This window comes from Eufriesea mexicana, unplaced genomic scaffold (assembly GCF_001483705.2).
Source record: "Eufriesea mexicana isolate 0111107269 unplaced genomic scaffold, ASM148370v2 scaffold4786, whole genome shotgun sequence".
In the NCBI taxonomy this organism is placed as follows: domain Eukaryota; kingdom Metazoa; phylum Arthropoda; class Insecta; order Hymenoptera; family Apidae; genus Eufriesea; species Eufriesea mexicana.
The window spans coordinates 733969-753849 of NW_016912807.1; the positions used below are offsets into that span (position 1 = coordinate 733969).

The 19881-nt window shown below is 53.1% G+C and overlaps 2 protein-coding genes across 2 annotated transcripts in view; one reads left to right on the top strand and one right to left on the bottom strand.

Moving 5' to 3' along the window:
• Positions 1–1792: 1792 nt before the first annotated feature.
• On the bottom strand, positions 1793–3650 carry Npc2b (Niemann-Pick type C-2b). Its single transcript, XM_017905875.1, has 3 exons — positions 3432–3650; positions 2474–2778; positions 1793–2133 (listed from the first exon to the last, which is right to left on the bottom strand). Exons 1-3 carry the CDS (start codon positions 3508–3510, stop codon positions 2050–2052), a joined length of 468 nt encoding a protein of 155 aa, XP_017761364.1. The 5' UTR covers positions 3511–3650; the 3' UTR covers positions 1793–2049.
• Positions 3651–16335: 12685 nt separating this feature from the next.
• side (motor axon guidance molcule sidestep) overlaps positions 16336–19881 on the top strand; it is a 10567-nt gene continuing 7021 nt past the window's right edge. Inside the window, exon 1 of the mRNA XM_017905885.1 lies at positions 16336–16441. Coding sequence (XP_017761374.1) covers positions 16336–16441 — 106 coding nt within the window. The remainder of the gene's footprint in view (positions 16442–19881) is intronic.

The window sequence follows — 19881 nt, forward strand, 5'->3', positions numbered from 1 at the left end:
CGTTCTCCCCGCGACGACACCGTCGTATCCGCGCGTAAAGACGCGAAAGGGTTGCTCGATTGCAAAAATCCCCGTGCCATTTCTCCGATATAACGACTTTACCGTTACCACCGACGACCCCTTACTCGACAAAGGAACCCTCGACAAAGGATTAATAACCGAACTCCATTCTTTGCGCCCCTACCTAGGCGCGCCTGCTCCCGGTCCCTATCAACCTCTGTCGACCGTGGCCTCTCGCGCGGAAATGAAATCCGCGCGACGCTGCGAGCTCGCGAGCTACTTTGCCGTGTCACCGATACAAAAGCTATCGCTCGAACATGGTATAAATATTTCACGTTTCACTTTTATTCTCCAAACGATGTAGCGGAGGCGATGAATTTCGTATGAACTCGCGCGCTACCCGTGTCGCGTATATTACGTTCCGACGTAATTTAAACGTAGTAAAAATTTCACCATAAAATCCGGCTAAATAAGAGCGCGGAGGTTTAAATAACGCGATCCTTTCATTTTCCGCGCACCCTGAAAGGCAATCGCGTTCCCGTTATCCTCCTTTCCACCGTTCGATGTCTGCCGATGAGCGACCGGGCGAGAGCTTCGAGTTGGAGGCAAAAGCGTTTCCAACACGCTTCGCTATTGCCGCTTAATGCACATTTCCGTGACAGCTGCAGAAAAATCACGCTTAATTGGAACGCAACGTAGGATTACGTGACATACCGGCTGGCACGAACATCGACGTCGCGCGAAAATCGCGTCTTTTCGAGGCTCGATCGCGAGCCACGTTACACACGAGCCAGCTATTAACGCGACCATTAGGCTCGCGAGTCGCGCCACGCCACAGGGTAAAAACGTTTTGGTTCCGTGAGATCCGGCATCGAGATTGGAGCGCCGCTTTTCTTCACGCGACACCGTTTACTCGATCTTTAAAAAACCACCTGGCAGTCGCGAGCTTTGCAATTTCCGAAAACGACCACCTAACCCCCCGGTGACGCGAGTCGCGATTCCTCGTCGATCCTTTGCCTCGTAGCGTCTCCGAACCGAATCGGTTTTCGAGCCACGCCGGCAAACATCCAAGTAGAACAAACGGCCACTCCGTCTAATCGCTACCACGGTTTTGTAATTGAATTATTAATGGCAATGCTATCGATCGGTCCACCGCTGTAATTTACTTTTGTAATTCACCGTGAGATACGGCACGAGGAAAATAAGCGAGTAGGGAAAATAAATCGTTGGCGGCGATCGCGATTTATGAAAGCTGCTGTAAACACCGCGTGCCAGCGACTCGTTATCGCGACATCGTTCCACTCTTCGTTGTCGAATTTCAACGCGAAAACAGATCCTTCGACGATTCGTCATGATGCGTCTTCCTCTTCTTCGCCGGGGAAAGCGTCATCCTCAACGAGTGCTCCTTGGGACGGTTATCGTTCATGCTTGTTATCCACGGGCAAGGTGACAAACTCGACGATCTCACGGTGGGACCAAAGCTGAACAGACGTTTGCGTTTCAACGTTCGTATCGTCGGAGAGGACCGCGTGGCGAGAGAATTTTCCTAGTTACCCGCGCGTGGCAGTAGCTGCCAACTTGAGGCCTCGAGTTCCCTATGTTATCGACGCTTCGTCGAGTTCGAGTTGAGCGTGACCACGCGTGATTAGGCCTCGTTCGTTCGTCGCTTGTCAAGGTCATTAACCCCTGAACAAGATAAAAACTAATTCATAATTCGACGAACGTGGAAACAGTTTAAAATAGAAGCACGATTGCGACGGGGGAAAAGGTACATAGAGGATGCGCAGAAAGGTCGCGACGAAAATATACAAAAGCTTTTATTAACAATTACAATTACTCGCGTACGCTATATACTGATTAAGCTCGTGGAAACAAGACTACGTGAGAATTGCTCTATCCGCGGAGATCGGTTTCCCATGCGAACGCTCTCTTCCACGTCGTCCATCTTTATTGTACATAAATCTCGAGTGCAGCAGGAACGCGCGCACTTTCGTCTCTTCTGGAACTCGCAAGTGGTCTTCCAGAAAGCAACGAACGGCCCTGCGCTCCTCAATTGGTGATCTTGGCTGGAACTTCGAAGCACGCGACCGTGCTGTTTCCTTGCATCAACGAGTAGTGAATAACCATGGAAACCTGCGAAACGTCACGCAATTAGAGACAAAATTAAGCGAAAAAATGGCGAACATGGTTACGAACGAAACTAAATCGTCCCTCATCGGCATCGTACCCTCGTATACCCTCTCGAGTAGGCACGATTGTTGACCAGAGAGGAGAAGAAAATTCTCCAACTCTTGGCCCGTTACGAAATCGTCCGGGACACTTGGCCCGTGCGCTGATAACGACCGTTATTAGATCGGTCTACCGACCACGATATCGCTTATCTGGCGGACGAACGGGCAGCGCGGGACTCGCGTGTGTTGGCTCTCACGAGGACAGCATCGTCGAAACGGAACGAAACGAAAAGGACACGTACCGTGGGATAGATTTGCAGCACGGGAAACTCTCGCTTGTACGTGTATTCGACGCCTTTCTTCAGCGAGCAGCCAGCCGGAGATCCGTCCGCGTTGTAGATGTTTTCGCACGCGTTGGTCCCGTCCACGCCGAGGAACGGCAACGGAACACCAAGGATGGCAGCATGCACGGCATTCACCAACGTCTCGACATCTTCGCTCGGCACGAACTTCTGCTCCACCGCTGCCTTTGTTCTGCGCTTCAATTTGCACGGTGGCGAGTCGCAGCCGGTTATCTTAACCTGATTCGGATCCTCGAACTTTTCTCCTGCAAAGGAATCCCGCGATTAGGGAAATTAGGTCCATCTCCGACACGCGTGTCGTAAAACCACAATGTTACGTAATCGGATAACGTCGATCCTCTCCTCTGGTATTTTATCATGGCCACGAGGAGATACTTTCGATATCTCGTATGCGTATATACTTTCGACGAAATACGACGGAATGAAAATAAAGACACGACGATTCGACCTGCTTTTCACGGATCACCGCCGGTTTTCTCCGATTCGGTACAGGCCTCGGAGCAGGTCGTTTAACCACCGTTCATCGGTGTTTTATTTTTACGTAATGAAACGAGATAATCGCCGTGAGTCACAGCCATGGACAAGAAGCATTATGTAAATATAGGAGTGAAAGTGGAAGATATCCTAAGCAAATCGGTACACACGAAACGTGGACTGTGAACTTCGAACGAGAAAACCAAACACGGGAGAGGAAAAATTTTCCACGCGAAAACGAAGAGGGATCGAAACGGAGCAACGAAAAAACTCGAAAACCGGTCGAGGTGTTTCTTCATCGGAGTAGGTAGAACGCCTGAGGATCTTTGGCGAAATATGCCAACTCGACGTCGGTCGCCGCGCGAAACCGTAAACAGGAAAAACGAGGGTGTCGGTTAGAAATGGGGTTTTGTCCTGTACTTACCAGTGCCGCAGTGTGAAACCTCGGTCGCACTGGCAACCACGAGCAGAGCTACGAAAACGAGAATGGTTCCCCTCAGCATCGCGGTGAAAGCGTGTGGCGTTCTCGCAGCAGATTCTTAGAAGAAATAGGTCTCGGGTTGGTCCTCGCTCGGTTCGATCAGGTCTAGGTCCGGCTCTCGACTGAGAGTTGCCACGGGATGCAACGTTATGGTCGGTGATTCGTCAAAGTTCGCTTTAAATAGATTCCCCTTCCCAAAGGAAGCGGGTTCCCGCTGCTCGGTGGGGACAGAGGAGAAAAGCGCACCGAGCATGGAAGGGATTCCGTAAATTCATGAAACCGAGAAGAACGTGGCGATGCAGACGATGCAACGTCAAAAGCACGTGCACGGGATGGACGCGTACCAGCGAGGTTGTGGAAAAATCGCAAGGTCTGTCGCGTTCCGAACGATCGCGAACGAGCCTGCTCTAACAGACTCTCCGGCATTTTCCGATATACCTTCAATTTCTTTCCTTTTTCCTTGGCCATCGGTCCGAACCAGCGGCGCCCCGGTCTAGCTTGCAAACGGAAATGAAACGAACCGATGCGACCGCGAGGAACAAAGCACCGGAAATTAACAACGCCGTTTCGCTGCACCGATGCTACTACAAATGAAATTCCTAGCTTCCACTTACGACGATGACCCCCGATTAATGCTCGTAAACCTAACGCGTTCCGACGTTCCGATTCCATTAATTCCGCGCGCGCCGAAATCAAACGCCTTATCGCACCGTTCCAACGAATTCGAATAAATTCCCTCGCGTTTCCCACGATCGATATACACAGACACGAGTAGGATCAACGCGCGACCTTCGTTCCTTCTCCTGGGCATCTTCTTTCAGTCGCCTCGTCGTCGCTAGAAACGTAAACAAACCGCGCGAGGACAACAGATATCACGCGCAAACATCGCTTCCTCGCCGCTTCCTCGTCACCTCGACAAAGTTCGAATGTCGTTACCTGAGCGAAATAACGATCGAACCGATCTCGCCAGGTAATAACGGCGAAAACGTGCCTCGTCAGAGGACACGGCGTGCACCTCGCGGAACGCAAAGTCAGCCGGAATACAAACGAGGAGAGGTTAGCGACGATAACCTTGGAGGAGAAAAGAAGAATCGACGCGATACCACGCGACTTCCTCGTACCTTGACGATAGCCTCGCAGCCGTAGATATCGAGTACCATCTTCGGACGCGCTCGACCGTCTTTCCGGCGAACGCGGACTGGTAATCGCGACGCGGCTCGGAACAGGCGTTGTCGCTCGTTTAACTCGTTCCCGAACGATTTAATCGAACAATCGTCGCGACGCGATTCACCGACCATGGCGGAAACCACGTTCGCGGATTCGTCCAGGACGACTGAAATCGGCGCATCGCAACGCGATCGAGAGGGAGCAAACCGAGTAGCGACGTAAGAGACAGACGCAAGATTGCCCATAGCATGAAGTGGACGATGCTCGCGCAGATAAAAATCGAATCCCGATGACACAGTGTGGCACGACGCGCCTGAGTTCTGAGAACCGCGGTGCAAAAAAGCAGCCTCGCGAAAATAATTACGCAAACCGCGCGCGTATGAGGTCGATTTGTTAGCCTGTCCACGTATATTTATCAGCGAGGTGCGATTCCGCGGTCGATTTCCTTGACGGCATGCTTCCGGATCCTACTTGCTCCATTTCGATGCCGCAACTGCGCGCATGTCTTCGTCATTCGCTGACACTTCGTCTCGGTATTTGCGAGGAAATAAAGTAAACGTTGAGTTTTTGCTCCGACTTGCCCCGCGGCACTCTTTGCAATGTATCCGCACTTGTTTTGCGGAACAGAAACCGCCTCGTCAGCGCGAAATTTTTTCAACTCTACTGTTATCGTCGATTCGCGGAAACGTTCGATGCGAGAGTTTACGCAAGGAACGGTTAAAAATTCGAAAGTTGGAACATTCTAATGTTCGAAAATACGTTTATCCGAGACTAGCGTGCCCTATCGTCTAGATCGAAGACGAAGAAACGGGAAGAATACGCGGAAAGGAATTGCAACTTTGCGGTAGTGGAACGTCGAGGATGCACAGTTGATCGATTTTCGTTCCAGTCTCGTCTGGCAAAGAACGATCGTCATCCGAAGAACGTCAAGCTGGTTATCGCCAGATCTCTCTTTCTCCGTGTAGCTTCTGCAGAAGCAATTATCTCGTTTCGACTAATTAGAACATTGTACAAGGGGCTAACTCGCCTTTATCAGCTAAGTAGCTGCGCCTTAATTTCCCGTGAAACTTTGATCTCCTCGGAGCATCTGCGAGAGGACACGGAAGAGGAAAAATGCGTCGAGTCGGAAACTCGATCGAATGACGTAAATGTTTCAAATTAGTCCGACGAGAACGAAGACGAAGAAGCGCGGGGAAATTGTCGCGTAGACCGGAGGAGTATGTAATTGCAGAAATGTGGATTTTTACATCGCGGTTGCTGATACCATATCGCTTTCATTGCGGTTCAATGGGTTGCGTATTGCTGGCTTGCATAAACATGACACTGTTTCACGCGGAAGATCGCGCGGCAACGCAGAAATTGCGTTGGAAATATTCGATAACAGCGGAAAGTCGACGAGAAGCAGATCGTTGGAGCACGTTCATCATCGAAGGGCAACGCCTCCATTACGATGCGTCGGTAACAAATTTCGCGCGTGTAAAAATTCGAAAAAAGAAAAAAAGAAGATCCGACATCTTCGCGTTTCCCGTTTTACTCCGTTTTCGATGAGAACGAACATGGAACTTCGTAAATTTCGGAAATTTATTCACCGATACCCTCCGTCGATCTGTTTTACTGGCCGCCGGTACAAGATGGTACAAGAGGGCACGTGAAGAGGCGTTTCGGTTCTATGTTTTCCCTTGCGAGATGTCGCTGCAGATTCCATCGAGTAAACGATCGAACTCTGTTCGCGTCAGTTGCAATTTTGTTCGATGATACTGTTTATCGAAATGGTATCGCGTCCGGAATTAAATCGATCGATCCGAGCTCGAACATTTCTGACCAAGGTCTTCGAACGGTTTCCCGTCAGTCGGCTATTCACCCGTTAATCTTCGTTCCCTTTTCCCTCAAAGCGAACCGACGAGGAACGTTTTTGATTTATAACGAGTGGTCTACGTTGCGCAGCTGGAAACCTGCATCCGGCACGAGAAAGGTATCTAGGACGCGCGAGTACGAGTGGCTGTCGTAAAGAAAAAATTCTCAGCTCTAAAAGCTTTTTACGAACCTTTCGACGAACGTTACCTGACGTTCGAGCACCCATCCGTAAAAACAATACTCGCGGACCTCGGGAATTTTTTCAACGAGACCCACCGCGGAAACCGCCATATTCGAAGGAGCTCGACGCGAACGATCGACGACACTCGAGTAAGACCTACGACGCCACGCGTCTCTCTTCCTCTCTTTCTTTCTCTCGTCGAGCAATTTCTCTGTTGGACGAACTGCGTCGTCCGAGACGTTGTTGCCGCGACGAACGATACGTTTGGTCCATTCGGACCATTTCCACCGACGTGTCCGAATATCCGGCAACGTTTTCAACGATTCGCCGTTTGCAGTTGCAACCAGCCCTAGATCTATTTTTGAACAGGATATATTTATAACTAACCTTACCTTTCGTGGGCCGAAGTACGTGCCGGCACTCTCGTAAATGGTATTGCGACCATCTCAACCTCTTTTCGAATCCAATATCTCACGACTCGCTTTACGACGAATAAACCCCCGCAGTGGTTAAACGGGGCAAATCGAGTCGTTTCGTCGTTGGAAACCGCCTTCTCGATCGACGCCGATTACTTCCACGCATCCGCGACCACGTTCCCGGTTACGTAATTTTTCCCAAGCACGAACGCGTCGTTTCGCGAGGAGAAAAAGCGCAGATTTTCCCAGACACCGACCAGAACTTTGCTTACAACGCGTGTCCGTGGTACTTCGGAAGAGGGAGCTCTCGCGCGGGCACAGGGTGGAGAATGTACCCCGAGCCACGATTTCCCCGTTGATTTCGTCGACGAACCGATGACGACGAGCAAACTGTAAAATGGCGAGCGATCGGGAGGATCTCGGGACGGGAATCGACGATGGTCGTTTAGCATTTGGAAAGAAGCGAACGAGCGGCAGACGACGCGAGCACGCTCATGAAAGTAAAATCGCGGGGCCGCCTCTTCCCCGAGTGCAGAGTCCCTGCGAAACAAACGGAACAGTCTGCCAAGGGTTCCCGGGATAATCTCGGAAAAGCGGGATAAATAACCAGACGGCTCGTAGACCGAACCGTTTACTCGTTTATATTTGGATACCGATGCATACTGTGATCCCCTCGCGTTTTGCATCGCGTCCGCGAATTCGCCATCATTCTCCCGGCATCCGAAGCGCTAGCTTATTCCGCGCTACTCGCTCCTCGTCTCTTTCAACGGGGAGCGAGATGGAGCCGCACCAGCTAGATGAAATTTCGGCGCCGCGACCTTCGCGCGCGAAACAGCCGCAAGACCGACCGCTTCCAGGAATGGCTCGATCTAGAGAAGCCGACCTAGATACTCCGCGTTTCCACCAACGAGCCATTCCGAATTTTACCCGCACGCGTACCCAGTTCGAAATGATTTTCGCCAGCCCGAGGAGCGACACGGGAGAAATCCAAAGGTCCACGAGAAGGGGAATACAGAGACGTTCGAATTTGAGAATATTGGTCGGAGAGGCGGAAAAAATGAAGCGGTCTGAAACGGAATCGACCAGCAGGAGAGCGGAATGGAGAGCGCGGTGTTTTTCTTGCTGGTCGCCCGACGGAATCGGTCCTCGATCTCGAACGAATTTCCCATGTCACGATGGACGTGGATCCGTGCCACATGATACTCTGTTTTGACTGATACCGCTGGCTGGCAGAGAGTAGCTGGAAGAAAAACGGCCTATCGGTGGAGCTCGCTATTCAGCGGAGCAAGGGACACAGAGGCAAGGAGCAATTCCCATGGGACGCTCCACGGGAGTAGGTTTTTAACGTGGCCAGAGTGTTCTCTGTCAAACAAAAGCTTATTATATATCAGCTTGTCTCGACTGGATGCGAAGAAATTTCTCTCGGTCTCGAAGCGCGGAGGGACGCGTTCGGGGCCCTTCCGGCTCTATTCTCCATCCGATCGTGTTTTACGAAACGCGACGATACCACGCGCCGACATAGGCTGAGGCCCGCGTGACTCGCTCGAATTCCCTTTTGGACAAAGTTTTTCCTTTGAAATACGAGACCCCATGATAAGCGGCGAGCTCGCGAACAATTAGAGGACTGCTTCATAAACCGTTCCGGTGAAGTCGGCCGCGCAAGTGGTTCTCCGGGATTAAAGCGAGTCGAGTGGATCCGAGGAATTTATATCGTCCAATTATGCCCGTTAGAGCTCGGTATTATTCGTATTCGCGTGCGGCGCGTTTGCGCGGAACGGAAAGGGTCAATTTGGAGAAAAATCGGAGCCGATGCCTATGGCCTATCGACACGCGATCGATACCGCGATTCGCCATAATGGCGGCGCCTCGAGCGATCGACTCGCGTGTCCGCCGCGATTCGTCCTGGGCTGTACGAAGCGTGCGTCGAAGATAACGAAAGAACGAAATGGCGTTACGTAGGAAGAGGCGAAAGCGGAGAATGGCGCCTGCTTCGATACCCCGGTCCCGATGTCCAGCTAGCGTTAAGCGACTTACGACGTTTTCACTGTGGCCTGACGGAAATAGCGTTATGGTGTACACGATGAACAAGAAACGGCGCGCGAAAGGGAAAAGGGGAGGACCGGCGCGGGCGAAAGAAGACGAGAGCGGGCGTGGAAGAAAGCGGTCGTGAGAACGAAAAGGGAATGCTCGCGGAGAGGGGGTGAGAAAAAATGGAGGAGAAAAAGGGAGAAATATCGCGGCTCGGCGGCGGGAGAGGAAAAACGATCGGAGCGAGGGAACAAATGCTGCGCGTGGAACGAAGGCAAAGGAGCAACGCGTACGGCGAGAGAAGGAAGAGCGATGGCATAGAGGGAAGAGGTGCAGACGAAGAGAGTTGGAGGATCGCGAGATCGAGACGAAGAGATAGGAGGAGAGAAATCTTCGTTTTCTACCGGGACAGGTGCATGCCTCTATTTTGGCGAGCTCGGTGGGAAATGTTTTGTCCAAGCCGGTATAAAATCGCGACATTCCTCCGCTCCGCTTCTCTTAGACCTCAACCCGTTCCTTTTAGTCTCTTCGGCTCCCTCTTTAGCTCGTTCGCTCGTACGGCAGAGACGTTCGGCGAAGGGAAACGAGGCGAGATCCGCGCGCCGCGCTTTCGCTGCTTTCTCCCTCCTTCGTCCGGCATCCGCGCGAGGATTGCATAACGTTTCGTTTAATATCCTCGCGAGAGGAACCGAAGCGCGTTTTTCGTTTATCTCTCGCCCAGTCTACGTTTCGCGCCACTGTCCGTGCCAAAGGTGGCGAAATTTTCTCGAAATTTTCTCGCCGACGCGTCGATTCCGCTCCGCGAAAGCCTTCCCGAAACTCGGTCGTCACTCGTCTAACCGTGGGAACAATAATAAATTCCTCCTCCGCTATAGGTCCAATTTAGTCACGGTGACGAGACACGTAACTAGAACGCGAAAAGAATGCCAATATCTCCCCGAAAAACTCGAAGAATTCGGGAACGTCGAATTCTTGGCGCCGCAACGTTAGACGAGGAACACTGCGACCAGGCATCCTTCCACTTCCTTCTCGTTTCTTCCTTTCCATCTATTTTCTCCGCTCCACCCTTCCTTCCCGCCCCCCTTCGCTCGTTTTTGTTTTCCATTTCGTTTCGCATAATCTTTCCGTAATAATTTCAGCCAACGTCGGATCCGCCTCGGGCGCAGCGACGACGATCGTTGACCGTGCGCATACGTAATGATCCCGGGGAAATTATTCCATTTGCATCCAAGAGAAATCCGCGCGTTCTCGCGATTTTCTTTTTCAACGGCGACGTCGAAAATCCGTCGACGCGAACGTCGATGTGCCGCGACGCGGCCTCGTTAAAGCGCATTTTAATTCTCGCCAAGGCTCGCCGCCGTCTCTATTGAAATTCAATTCTCCCATGGTGCACGTCCAATTTTTTGCCGGCCCGGAATTTTTCTGGCATCCGGTGAATTAGCTTTCTCCGACGCTTTTCCCCGACGATATCGTCCCGCTGTCCGTTTACAACGCCGCTTATTTACCAAGCTTTCGGCCATGCGTCGCCGAAGCGACGGCTTCAGGAACGGGGGAAAAAAGTCCGGCGCCTACGAGAATCGTGACAGAATCGAGACACGTGCGTGCTGGCACACGTGTTCGCGGCTGTAACAAACGCGCGGACCCGATGGACGGGCCATTTCGAGATTTATCGACGCATTAGAGCCCATCTCGCCGCTCCGAGTTCCTCTCTCGTCCGCAACAAAGCGTCGCGCGCTCCTTCGCTCGAGAACTCGTTTCCTTCGCAGCCTCCAAATTACCGCGTTTCTTTCCCGCGTTAATAACGAGAATCGATTTTCTCGCCAAACAGAGTCTACTGCGTACACCTGCGTACACCTACGTACACGGTCCGACCGATCGAATTAAAATTCGTATTTGTCCAGTGAATAATTCCCGCTGAATACGCAACGGGGAGAGCAGAATGGCGCGCGAGTCAGCTCGCGAAACGCTCGAGAGCGAAAATAACGGACGAGGTCCGTTTCGGGATTCGTGAGAGGCTGCGTGGCCTTGAAAAGCTATGAATCGAGAGCTCCCCAGGGTATTAACAAATGTTTCCTATTAAACGAAAGCACGCAGAGGCTGGTCGGAATAATTAGCAGCGGCGGCCTGTACGATTCCATATGGGCCAACGTTGTGGGACTTTGAACGATTCATTCGCGAGAGAGCGGTAATTCCGGCGCCGCGAGGGGAACGGACACGGGTCTCGAAGGGTGCCGGAAAAGCCTCGGGCCCAGTGAATCATGGTGGCCACGCGAAAACACCATAAAAATAATACGGCTGTGTCACGATAGACCAGGCGTGACTCATCCTCCGCACCACTCGCTGCAACCACCGATGGATCTTACCTCCGAAGACACGATCGATAAGCCGTGGGGTTTCCGCGTCCAAGCCACGGTAGGGTGCCACGCCGCGGTTAGGGTGCGCCCATAGCTGCTCGACCCCCGACGAGGAACAGGAATAGCGCCGGACCGCTTCTTCCGAGCTTCGAAATCCACACCCTCTCCTTCACATCCGCGTCTTCCGACCGAATTTCTCCAAACATCTTACGCTCCTCGAAACGCATCGCGACGTCGCGAGCGGAATCGTTGAGCGCAAGAACGAGAGAGAGAGAGAGAGAGGAAAATATATTTAATAACGACAACTGGAAATGCACGTACGCGAGTGAAGGAAAAATCGGAGCGGGATAATGCGATTCAGCCGAAAGCTACAGGAATGGTAGCGCATAAATATTAATGAGCAGGAAACGAGCCGCGTGTCGTTCCGTAACGCCGCATTCGGATTCATATCGATCGCTTTGGATTCTCGTTAGTCATCGCGGTTCGTTCCGTGTCGCGTTTCGCGTCGCGCCCGCGTTCGTGATAGCTACGTAACGCGTACGTTCCAATGACTCACTGATAAGTGGAATCGTTTACCGGTGAAACGACCGGTCTTCGGGGTGAGCGAGGAGTCGTGCGATCCGCGCGATAGGATTCGCGCGCCGGTCAAAGTGTCGCGTAATCCGGTTAACAGCGCGAATCGGACGGAGCGCGGAACTGGGTTACAGAGAGTTGCAAAACGCGCACGCGACGTGTACACCGATTTTCGAAATCGAAGCGGTCGATCAAAATTAGCCTCGAGGCTGCGATGGATCGAGACGGGAGGGGCCGGGGATGGGACCGAGTTACGAAGTCGGCCGAAATCTTAATTCTCGACGATTCGGGGCAAGACGTCGGACCGGAAACGCGGTATTCGTGACCCGCATGCGCAGGGTCATTTATCTCGCAGGAAATCAAGGATGCTCGTGGTCTACGCGTGGTCCGAGTGAACGTAACGCACGCTCCGCGACGGTCATTAAACGCGATGGTTTATGATTAAAAAATATAAAAGCTGGAACACGGCCCGGCGATGGACAGGCGTCGCGACGACGACGCTGGACGGGCAGAGCGCGGCAGGATTTATCTCGCTGCTGGTACATCCTGCCCACGTGTCGCGGGCTTAAACGGTTTTGATAATAACTTTATCCCGGAATTGATCGAAGCGATGGACGCGCGAGAGAGCAATAGCACCGTTTAAGGACCACCTACGGGCCCCATAAATTTCCCGGCAATTCTCGACAATTACGTCTCTTCTATAATTCTATTATTTATGCTCGGCAAGGACTGAAGCTGACGTACTTTATCCAGCCGGGGGATGCTAGATATCGATCTGCCTTTTCTCCACCGCACTCGTTCTCTCCGAATTCGAGATACGCGATACAGAGGGAAAAGAGGGAGCCGATTAATGTGGTCGCACACACAGCTATCCGCTCGCACCTACCTATCCCGAATCCAACGACTAGAGGAGATTCGACGCTGGATGACGAAGGGGCTGGTTTAACGGCAGCTGCGACGAACGCGTTCGAGAAATACTCGGGAAATTTTTCGCCCACGAAGAACCGAGCGAACGGACCAACGTTCCATCCACGGGAAATCTCGTCCCGGTGCAATCGCGCGATAAGGAGCACGTGACTCGATTTTTCCAAACGGTCCCGTATCCGACTGATCGTTTTTGGGACACCGTTGCTAATTGAATCGCGCCCTTCCGGCGGATCGAATCGAATCGAATCGAATTACGAACGAGCCGCTGCCCGTGTCTATTAGCGGCGGATAAAAGCCAACGGATTCGTGCACCGCGACGATACTCGAAATGAGCGATAAAAAGGGAGAAAAGAGACAGAGAGAAAGGGTGAGAGAGAGAGAGAGAGAGAGAAACGGGGGAAAAAAGAAGGAAATGGCAACAAAGTGGTGGAATTGTTTAGTTTAGAGAGGCAAAAGCGGCGCTTGGGCAAAGAATAAATACAGACCGGCTAGCAAAAGTTTCGAGTGGCCGACAGAGCACTCGAGCATACACCGACCGCGTTCAATTGTACCTAACCGGGTGGATAAAGTTCGACGAGATTCTCGCCGTCAAATAAACGCGACCATACCAGGCACGACCGGTCGGCGTGACCAACCGAACGGACATACACGAATCGCGATAGCTTTTCCTCCTCGCACCTCCACGCACCGCGCTCCGTTTCCTCCGTGATCCACGAATTTCGCCAGAGTACCAGCCGAAGAATTCGCAAATCCGCGCGCGTGTCACGGCGAATCGCGGGGTTCTCGATTCCAGATCGGTACGTGCACGTGGGTGCGTGTGGTCGCGGCCCGGTCAAAAAGAGGGTGTAGGTATTCAACGAGGGAAACGCGAGGATTCCGAAAATAGATTCGCCGCGAACCGTGCGGCGACATTAGAAACACCGTGCGTGTAATGCCCCTCTACCGGCTACAGTAACAGCTCGGCCTCTTTCTCTCGCTCTCTCGCTCTCGACCAAGACCCTGACGCCGAGGATATGAAAAGAAAGCGAAACGTAAATACACGTGGAAACAAAGCTCCCTCCTACGCATCGATCTCGTAAATTACGCCAAACATCGTTCGACTTTCACGTTTCGAGTCCAGTTCCGTTTAAACTCGCCTTTAATCCCATGCCCGGCGAAGGCGCCGCGCTCCGACCCGCGTTCGCGTTTGTTTTCTCAACCACGATCTACGCCGTGGCGCAAGTGTATCCGCTGGCCCGTGGAACGAAAGGGGAAGAGGAGGGTAGAGGTGGGTACAAAGATTAATAAAAACGAACGAATCACTACGACGAATCGAGACGAATCGTTCGAGCGATCCATTAAACGGAACCGCGTGTAGCAGTCTCTCGGAGCGACGAGTTTGTCCTTTCAGCGTGCATTCCTGACCCTCGTCCTAGACTCCACCCTCGATGAACACGCCGTGGCGTATCCAAACCCCCGGCGCTCGCGTAATCGTCTGTACGATGATACGCCAGAAACTCACCCCGCGTTTATTCCACCGAGCCAAACTCGCTTTCGTCCCCTTTCGCTGCGAGTCAACGAGAGAGAGACGGATCGTACGGAGACACGCGGTGAACCGGAACGCCTGCGTTTCCTCTCCCCTGTGCGTGTGACACACGCTTGTCTGCACCCGCGTGTTTGCGCGAATGCCGACATTTTCCGTTCCACCTACGCGACCTTGAAACGACTCTCTGCCGATCGGCGAAATCCCGCGAGATCTCGCGACGATCGAAATCCCTTACCGATACCGGTCGTTGAACGCGACGACGACGTCGCGGAAGATAGCGCGCGCGCGCGCGTGGGTGCGGTAATAACGAGTACGCGGTACGTACGGAGAAACCGAGCTTTCCAGCGGGAGGATTTTACTCGCGTCATTAGCACGAATGCGTGGCGGTGCATCTTCGCGCGACTCGGCTCGCGCGCGTTAAGATGCGTGTGCATTAGGAAAGCGGAGTGGGCCGTGGCTAAACGAGCGCGTGTGCGTGCTGAACTGCGTGTCCTCGGGGCCGGGTTAAATGGACGTGTGCCGTACGAGGAGGGTGCACGAGTGGGGGCAGCTACACGCGTGTCGTTGGTTTTGGTTTTAGTTCCGTGGCAGTCGCTGCCGACGACGACGATCTCGAACGGTTGCCGAGCCTCGTCGCGTCGGTTTCTTCCCTCGGTTTCAACGACCGCGATCCAAACTCTCGCTCTACGTGCCGTTTCTTTCCCTCTATCCCGCTTCTACGTTTCCGATCCGCTCTTAGCGGTATTCGCGTTCCGGCACAGATTCGCATACCTCGACGCGCGTGACTCCGACGTCTACGTCGAACCGACGAGAACCGCGTGCAACGTCGTTGTGCAATTCGTCGGAATTCTCCGCGGGATATCGTTATCGAATCGAACCAGCACGCGCCACTTCGGCCCCGACCTGTCGGCCCTGTTATTCCGCGAGCAATAACGATCCGCGCTCGGGAACCAACAACGAAATGCAACGAGAAGAATAAAGAGTCGCTGACGGGATCGAGCCACCTGATCGCCGGGGTTAATTTAGACCGCAGAACGCGGGAAAAAGTAGCGGCAGCGCGAGAATAACAAACGCGCAGCGCGAAGAGAACGACGAGCAACGAGAAGAGGAGAAAATCGACGCGCGAGCTGTTTTGGACGCAAGATCAAAGTCGAAATCATTCGGGGGCGTTGCGGAAGGGCGGGAGAAATATACACGCCGCGGCGGAACGGAGAACCGAGCGGAATACGCGGGAAACGAGCGACGAGACGATCGCGGCAAAGATTTCGACAAAGCGACAGGAATTGAAAGGAAACGACTCGAAAAGGGACAAAGGAAGAAGGTCCGAGTGTCGGTCGGACGCGAAAAAACGTCGGCTCGTTTCGTCGATCAAAAGATTTCGGCTCGACACCGCGACGCGTCCCGACTAATAACTAGCACGCGTGACACGCACGGCGCCTCGCGTCGATCAGGACAGGACTCGGACCGTCGTCCTTCGCGCAAAGGACAATAGGACCTCGAACCGGTCCTGTGCCAGAAGAGGTTCGAAACGTTCCCGGTGAAGAGGAGGAAGATAGTTTCCGACCGATCCGTTTCGCGAAACGATGAACCGTTCGTCGAACGCTGTCGAGAATGCGCGCCGTGCCATCGGTTGGCTGCCGATCGGTCGAGAGAGCAACGACGCGCAGTAATCGCTGGAGAAATCGTCGTTGATCCAGCTATCGGCGAAACGCGAGAACACCTGGATCGCGCTCGCTATCGAATGTCTGGAAAGGTGTCGATCGGACGTGGCTGGTGGGACGCGCGTCAATTCGAACACCTGATTCTCGCCTACCGGTTCGAGATGCGGCGCACGTCGGGACACGTGTTTCTGACAAGTTTGCTGATACTACTTCGAGCGCGTCGAGCAGACGCAGCTACCGAGGATTCGCCCGAATTTTCCAACAAAGGTAAGATTGCTCCTTACGCGCCGACTTTCCTATCGCGAACACGCACGCTCGATAACGCCTCGATAACGCTTCGCGCGATACTCCTCGGCATAAGCGTATCAACGGGACTTGCTCCGGCTGCACACCCATCGGGTGACCCGTTAAGAGAAAGACGGCACCCGCGAAGCGGTCGAGAACTTATTTCGGACCGAGCGCGCTGACCTCGGCCCGATTTTAAATAAGTTAAAAGTTAGGCGACCCGAGCCTATCGACAACGACCGGAAGGATTCGTATAAACCAGCTCGCTCGCGCGAAAACTTTCAAGTTTTCGCCAGTCGATCGATTCTCGATACACTTCCTCCGAAGCGAAGGCAACATCCTCCTCCGACGCTCGTTTCCTGCCTTTTTTCCCCGGTCAGCTATGGTATCGCGCTTCGATCAACCCTTGCGTGGCTTCCTTTATTATACGTCGTATTAAAATGGGTTTTAAAACGGGATCGCGGATTACGTCTTTACATAAGGCTGGTATGCACGTATACACGCGAGCCAGCGATCCGATGTTCCGTTTCCTTTGATTCCGGAGTTACGTAACTCGATGGAAACAGTTGGTCCGTGCAATGTTACCGGGATACCTGTTGCCTTAATTTACGAAGATTAACCACGTTACCTGCGTGCCGCGATAATTACGTCGTTAATCTTTGGCGATCAGTTTAACCCGCGCGACGCTGGCGAGGAGCAAGCGTTTCGAAAACGCACAGAGGCGTGCTACTCGGTGGGGAAAGGTAAACGAAAAGGAAAAGAGAAATAGATGGAAAAGGAAAGAAAAAATTGAAAACGGCGCGTTGTGATCGATGGAAAAATAGGAAGCGATCCGGTGAACTTACCGGTAGATATTTTGGTCGGTGGCAAACAGCGCGCTCGCTTCCGAGGCGAAAGAATTCGCGCGATTTATTTTTGGCCGGGTAAAAAGGCGCACCGCTTCGTTTCGATCGTTCTCCTCCATCTGTCACAGCCGGCTCTTCGTAGCTCGCGGCTAATTTCCGAAATTTATGAAAAGTCCAGCATCGTAGAGAAGTGGCGAAAGAGCGGCGATGCATCGCGGAGCGCGCGGGGATCGAGCGGTGCCGAAAGTGGCTCGCGCGAAAAGGAATGCGTCGCGTGCTCTTTGATAGATCCATCTATGATTTCTTTGTTCGAAGGAAAATATTTGGCAAGGGAAAGGTAAATATAAGGGCCGCCACCGCGGCGATCCATCATCGCTCCTGTAGGTATCGCGGCAATCCCAACTTGTTTGCTTTACGGTAAACGCGAGCCCGAACGAGCCGCCGCGAAAGCAACGCTTTCCGCGAAACGAAAGCACGCGGAGAGTGGCCGCGCGCCACTTTCCGCTCGAGTATCTCGCGCGACCTTTTCTTTTCTTAACCCGCTAATCGCCTTACAAATTTCACCGCCGTCCGCGTACACGCGTGGGTACACGCGCGAATCCGTTGCCGCGACGGGGCCGAAAATTCGCGGCGCGATTTACGACGAAAGTACGCCGAGCTCAAAGAATCTAACGAAGCGGAAGGGAATCAGTTTGTACGTGGAAATTTTCGCAGCAGGCCGAAAAGCCGCCCTTTAACGCGAGACCGAGTTTGAATAACAAAATGGATGAGCCGCAGAGGCGCGGAGCGCGCAGCGTCGATGAAATTACCATACAAAGTGATCAAACGGGAAGACCTTTATATCTCTGGCAAGCCCTGAACAGGGTTACAAAAGGGTGCCGACGTCGGGCCACCGACCACCGACCGCCAACCACCGAGACCGACTCGGAAAACCGGTAGACGTTTAATCTTACGCGTGCCCGCGCGTTCTCGCAGGTAGACAGCTACGAATCGGGTCGCCGCGGCGAACCCTGGGTGGAGTCGGTTTAAATAATTACCGGGCCTCCAATGAAATATCTCGATTTCGCCATCGAGTAAGACCTCCAACGCGGTCCGGACCATCTCACAAATCCTCCGGACCCACCTCCGTTTCTCTCGTCTTTTTTAAACCTTCTAACCCAGAGGCGGAAACCTATCGTCGTTCATATTTCACGCACGTAATCGATTCGAGACCCATCGGGCCAGCAACTTTACGAGAATCTTTCATCGCCTGCCGTAATTTCGTACGTATAATCGTGCCGCGCGTACGTGCGTGCGTAGCTCGACGGGCATTTTCAACCAGGACCGATAGAACGATGGCGTCTTTCCGTGCATCCGGAATAGCGACCATCGAATCGAGCTAGGTGACAGTTGGCATTTTATCGGACAATCGAACTTCTTCTGGCCAGACTAGCAACAGGTGTTGGCAAGAGGATTATGCGAGAACGAAATTGACTAAAGCGTGACCGAACGGAGGTAGATTAGAAGGAGATAACGCGCACGACCGGCACGGACGTAGTAAAACGCGATGTCGCAGGTTTCGCGCGCCAACGATCGGGAACCGATCGCGTCTTCGCGACGAGAACGCGCGCGAAACGACGGTATGCCATCGATCCGCTGAAAGTCGCGTCGCGGACAAGACTCGAATACGTTCGAGGACGGAGACAAAAGGCAGGAAACCGCGGCAGAGTCCAGCGCGGATAGGCGCCGACAAAAAGGCGTAAATTAATTCCACGTTGCGGAGGACTCGCGCTGCGCGACGCCATGGAGCCTCGTGCCAACCTCGCTTAGTCATAGCTCCCTGTTATGCCGCCAGTCATATTCGTGGCTCGTAAATTACCGCGTGGGCCGCTTCAGGGTACTCGCGAATCGAATTCGCGAAAGATGGATGCCGAATCGGGAAAAAGGAGGGACGCGGGGGCAGGAGATCGGGGAAAGCGACACGAAAATAGACGACCCGGCGGAAGCGCGGTTTCCTAACGAGCGTGATACAAAAATAACAGGGTTACCCCTCGGCCGAGCATTATTTACATAACGGTACACTCGAACGTACGGATTCTTTCTTCGAATCTTTACCAATTTCCGTCGGATATCGGAATTCTATTCCGAGACGCGACGAGACGCGTCGATACGCGACGATGGAGAAGGATTCTTCGAAAATGAATCGCGGGGGTACCGTGACGGGACGTTTGAAAATCCTGATTACGACTCCCTTTCGGGGCCCAATCCAGCTGTCGTCTCGGAAACTCGTTCGCCGGGATCTTTCGGAATTTCGTTCGAATCTAAAAGTATGATCGGCGATGGAAATGGCGGGGAAAACGCGCGGAAAAGTGGCGATCGATGGATCGAGGTTACGCTCCGAGTTACGTCATATCGATCACGGGATGGGGTCTGTTCGCCTGTTGGCGAACAGATCGGGTCATGGGAGCGCGCGGCGTAGCGACGAAACGCTCTGTCGAGAAGACAAACTAGCTTCGGTCGTTCGCCTTTCAGCGGCGCGTTACGCCGCGCGAACACGAAAAAGCTGTACCGGATGGAAAATCGAAAACGTCGACGCCG

Bases quoted from the DNA above. Each gene is read 5' to 3' on its own strand.
- Npc2b (XM_017905875.1), bottom strand. From the start codon at position 3,510: ATGCTGAGGGGAACCATTCTCGTTTTCGTAGCTCTGCTCGTGGTTGCC. The intron at 2,779-3,431 runs GTAAGTACAGGA...ATTCCTTTGCAG, and splicing joins GGTTTCACACTGCGGCACTG to GAGAAAAGTTCGAGGATCCG. The intron at 2,134-2,473 runs GTACGTGTCCTT...GACGTTTCGCAG, and splicing joins TGCTGCAAATCTATCCCACG to GTTTCCATGGTTATTCACTA.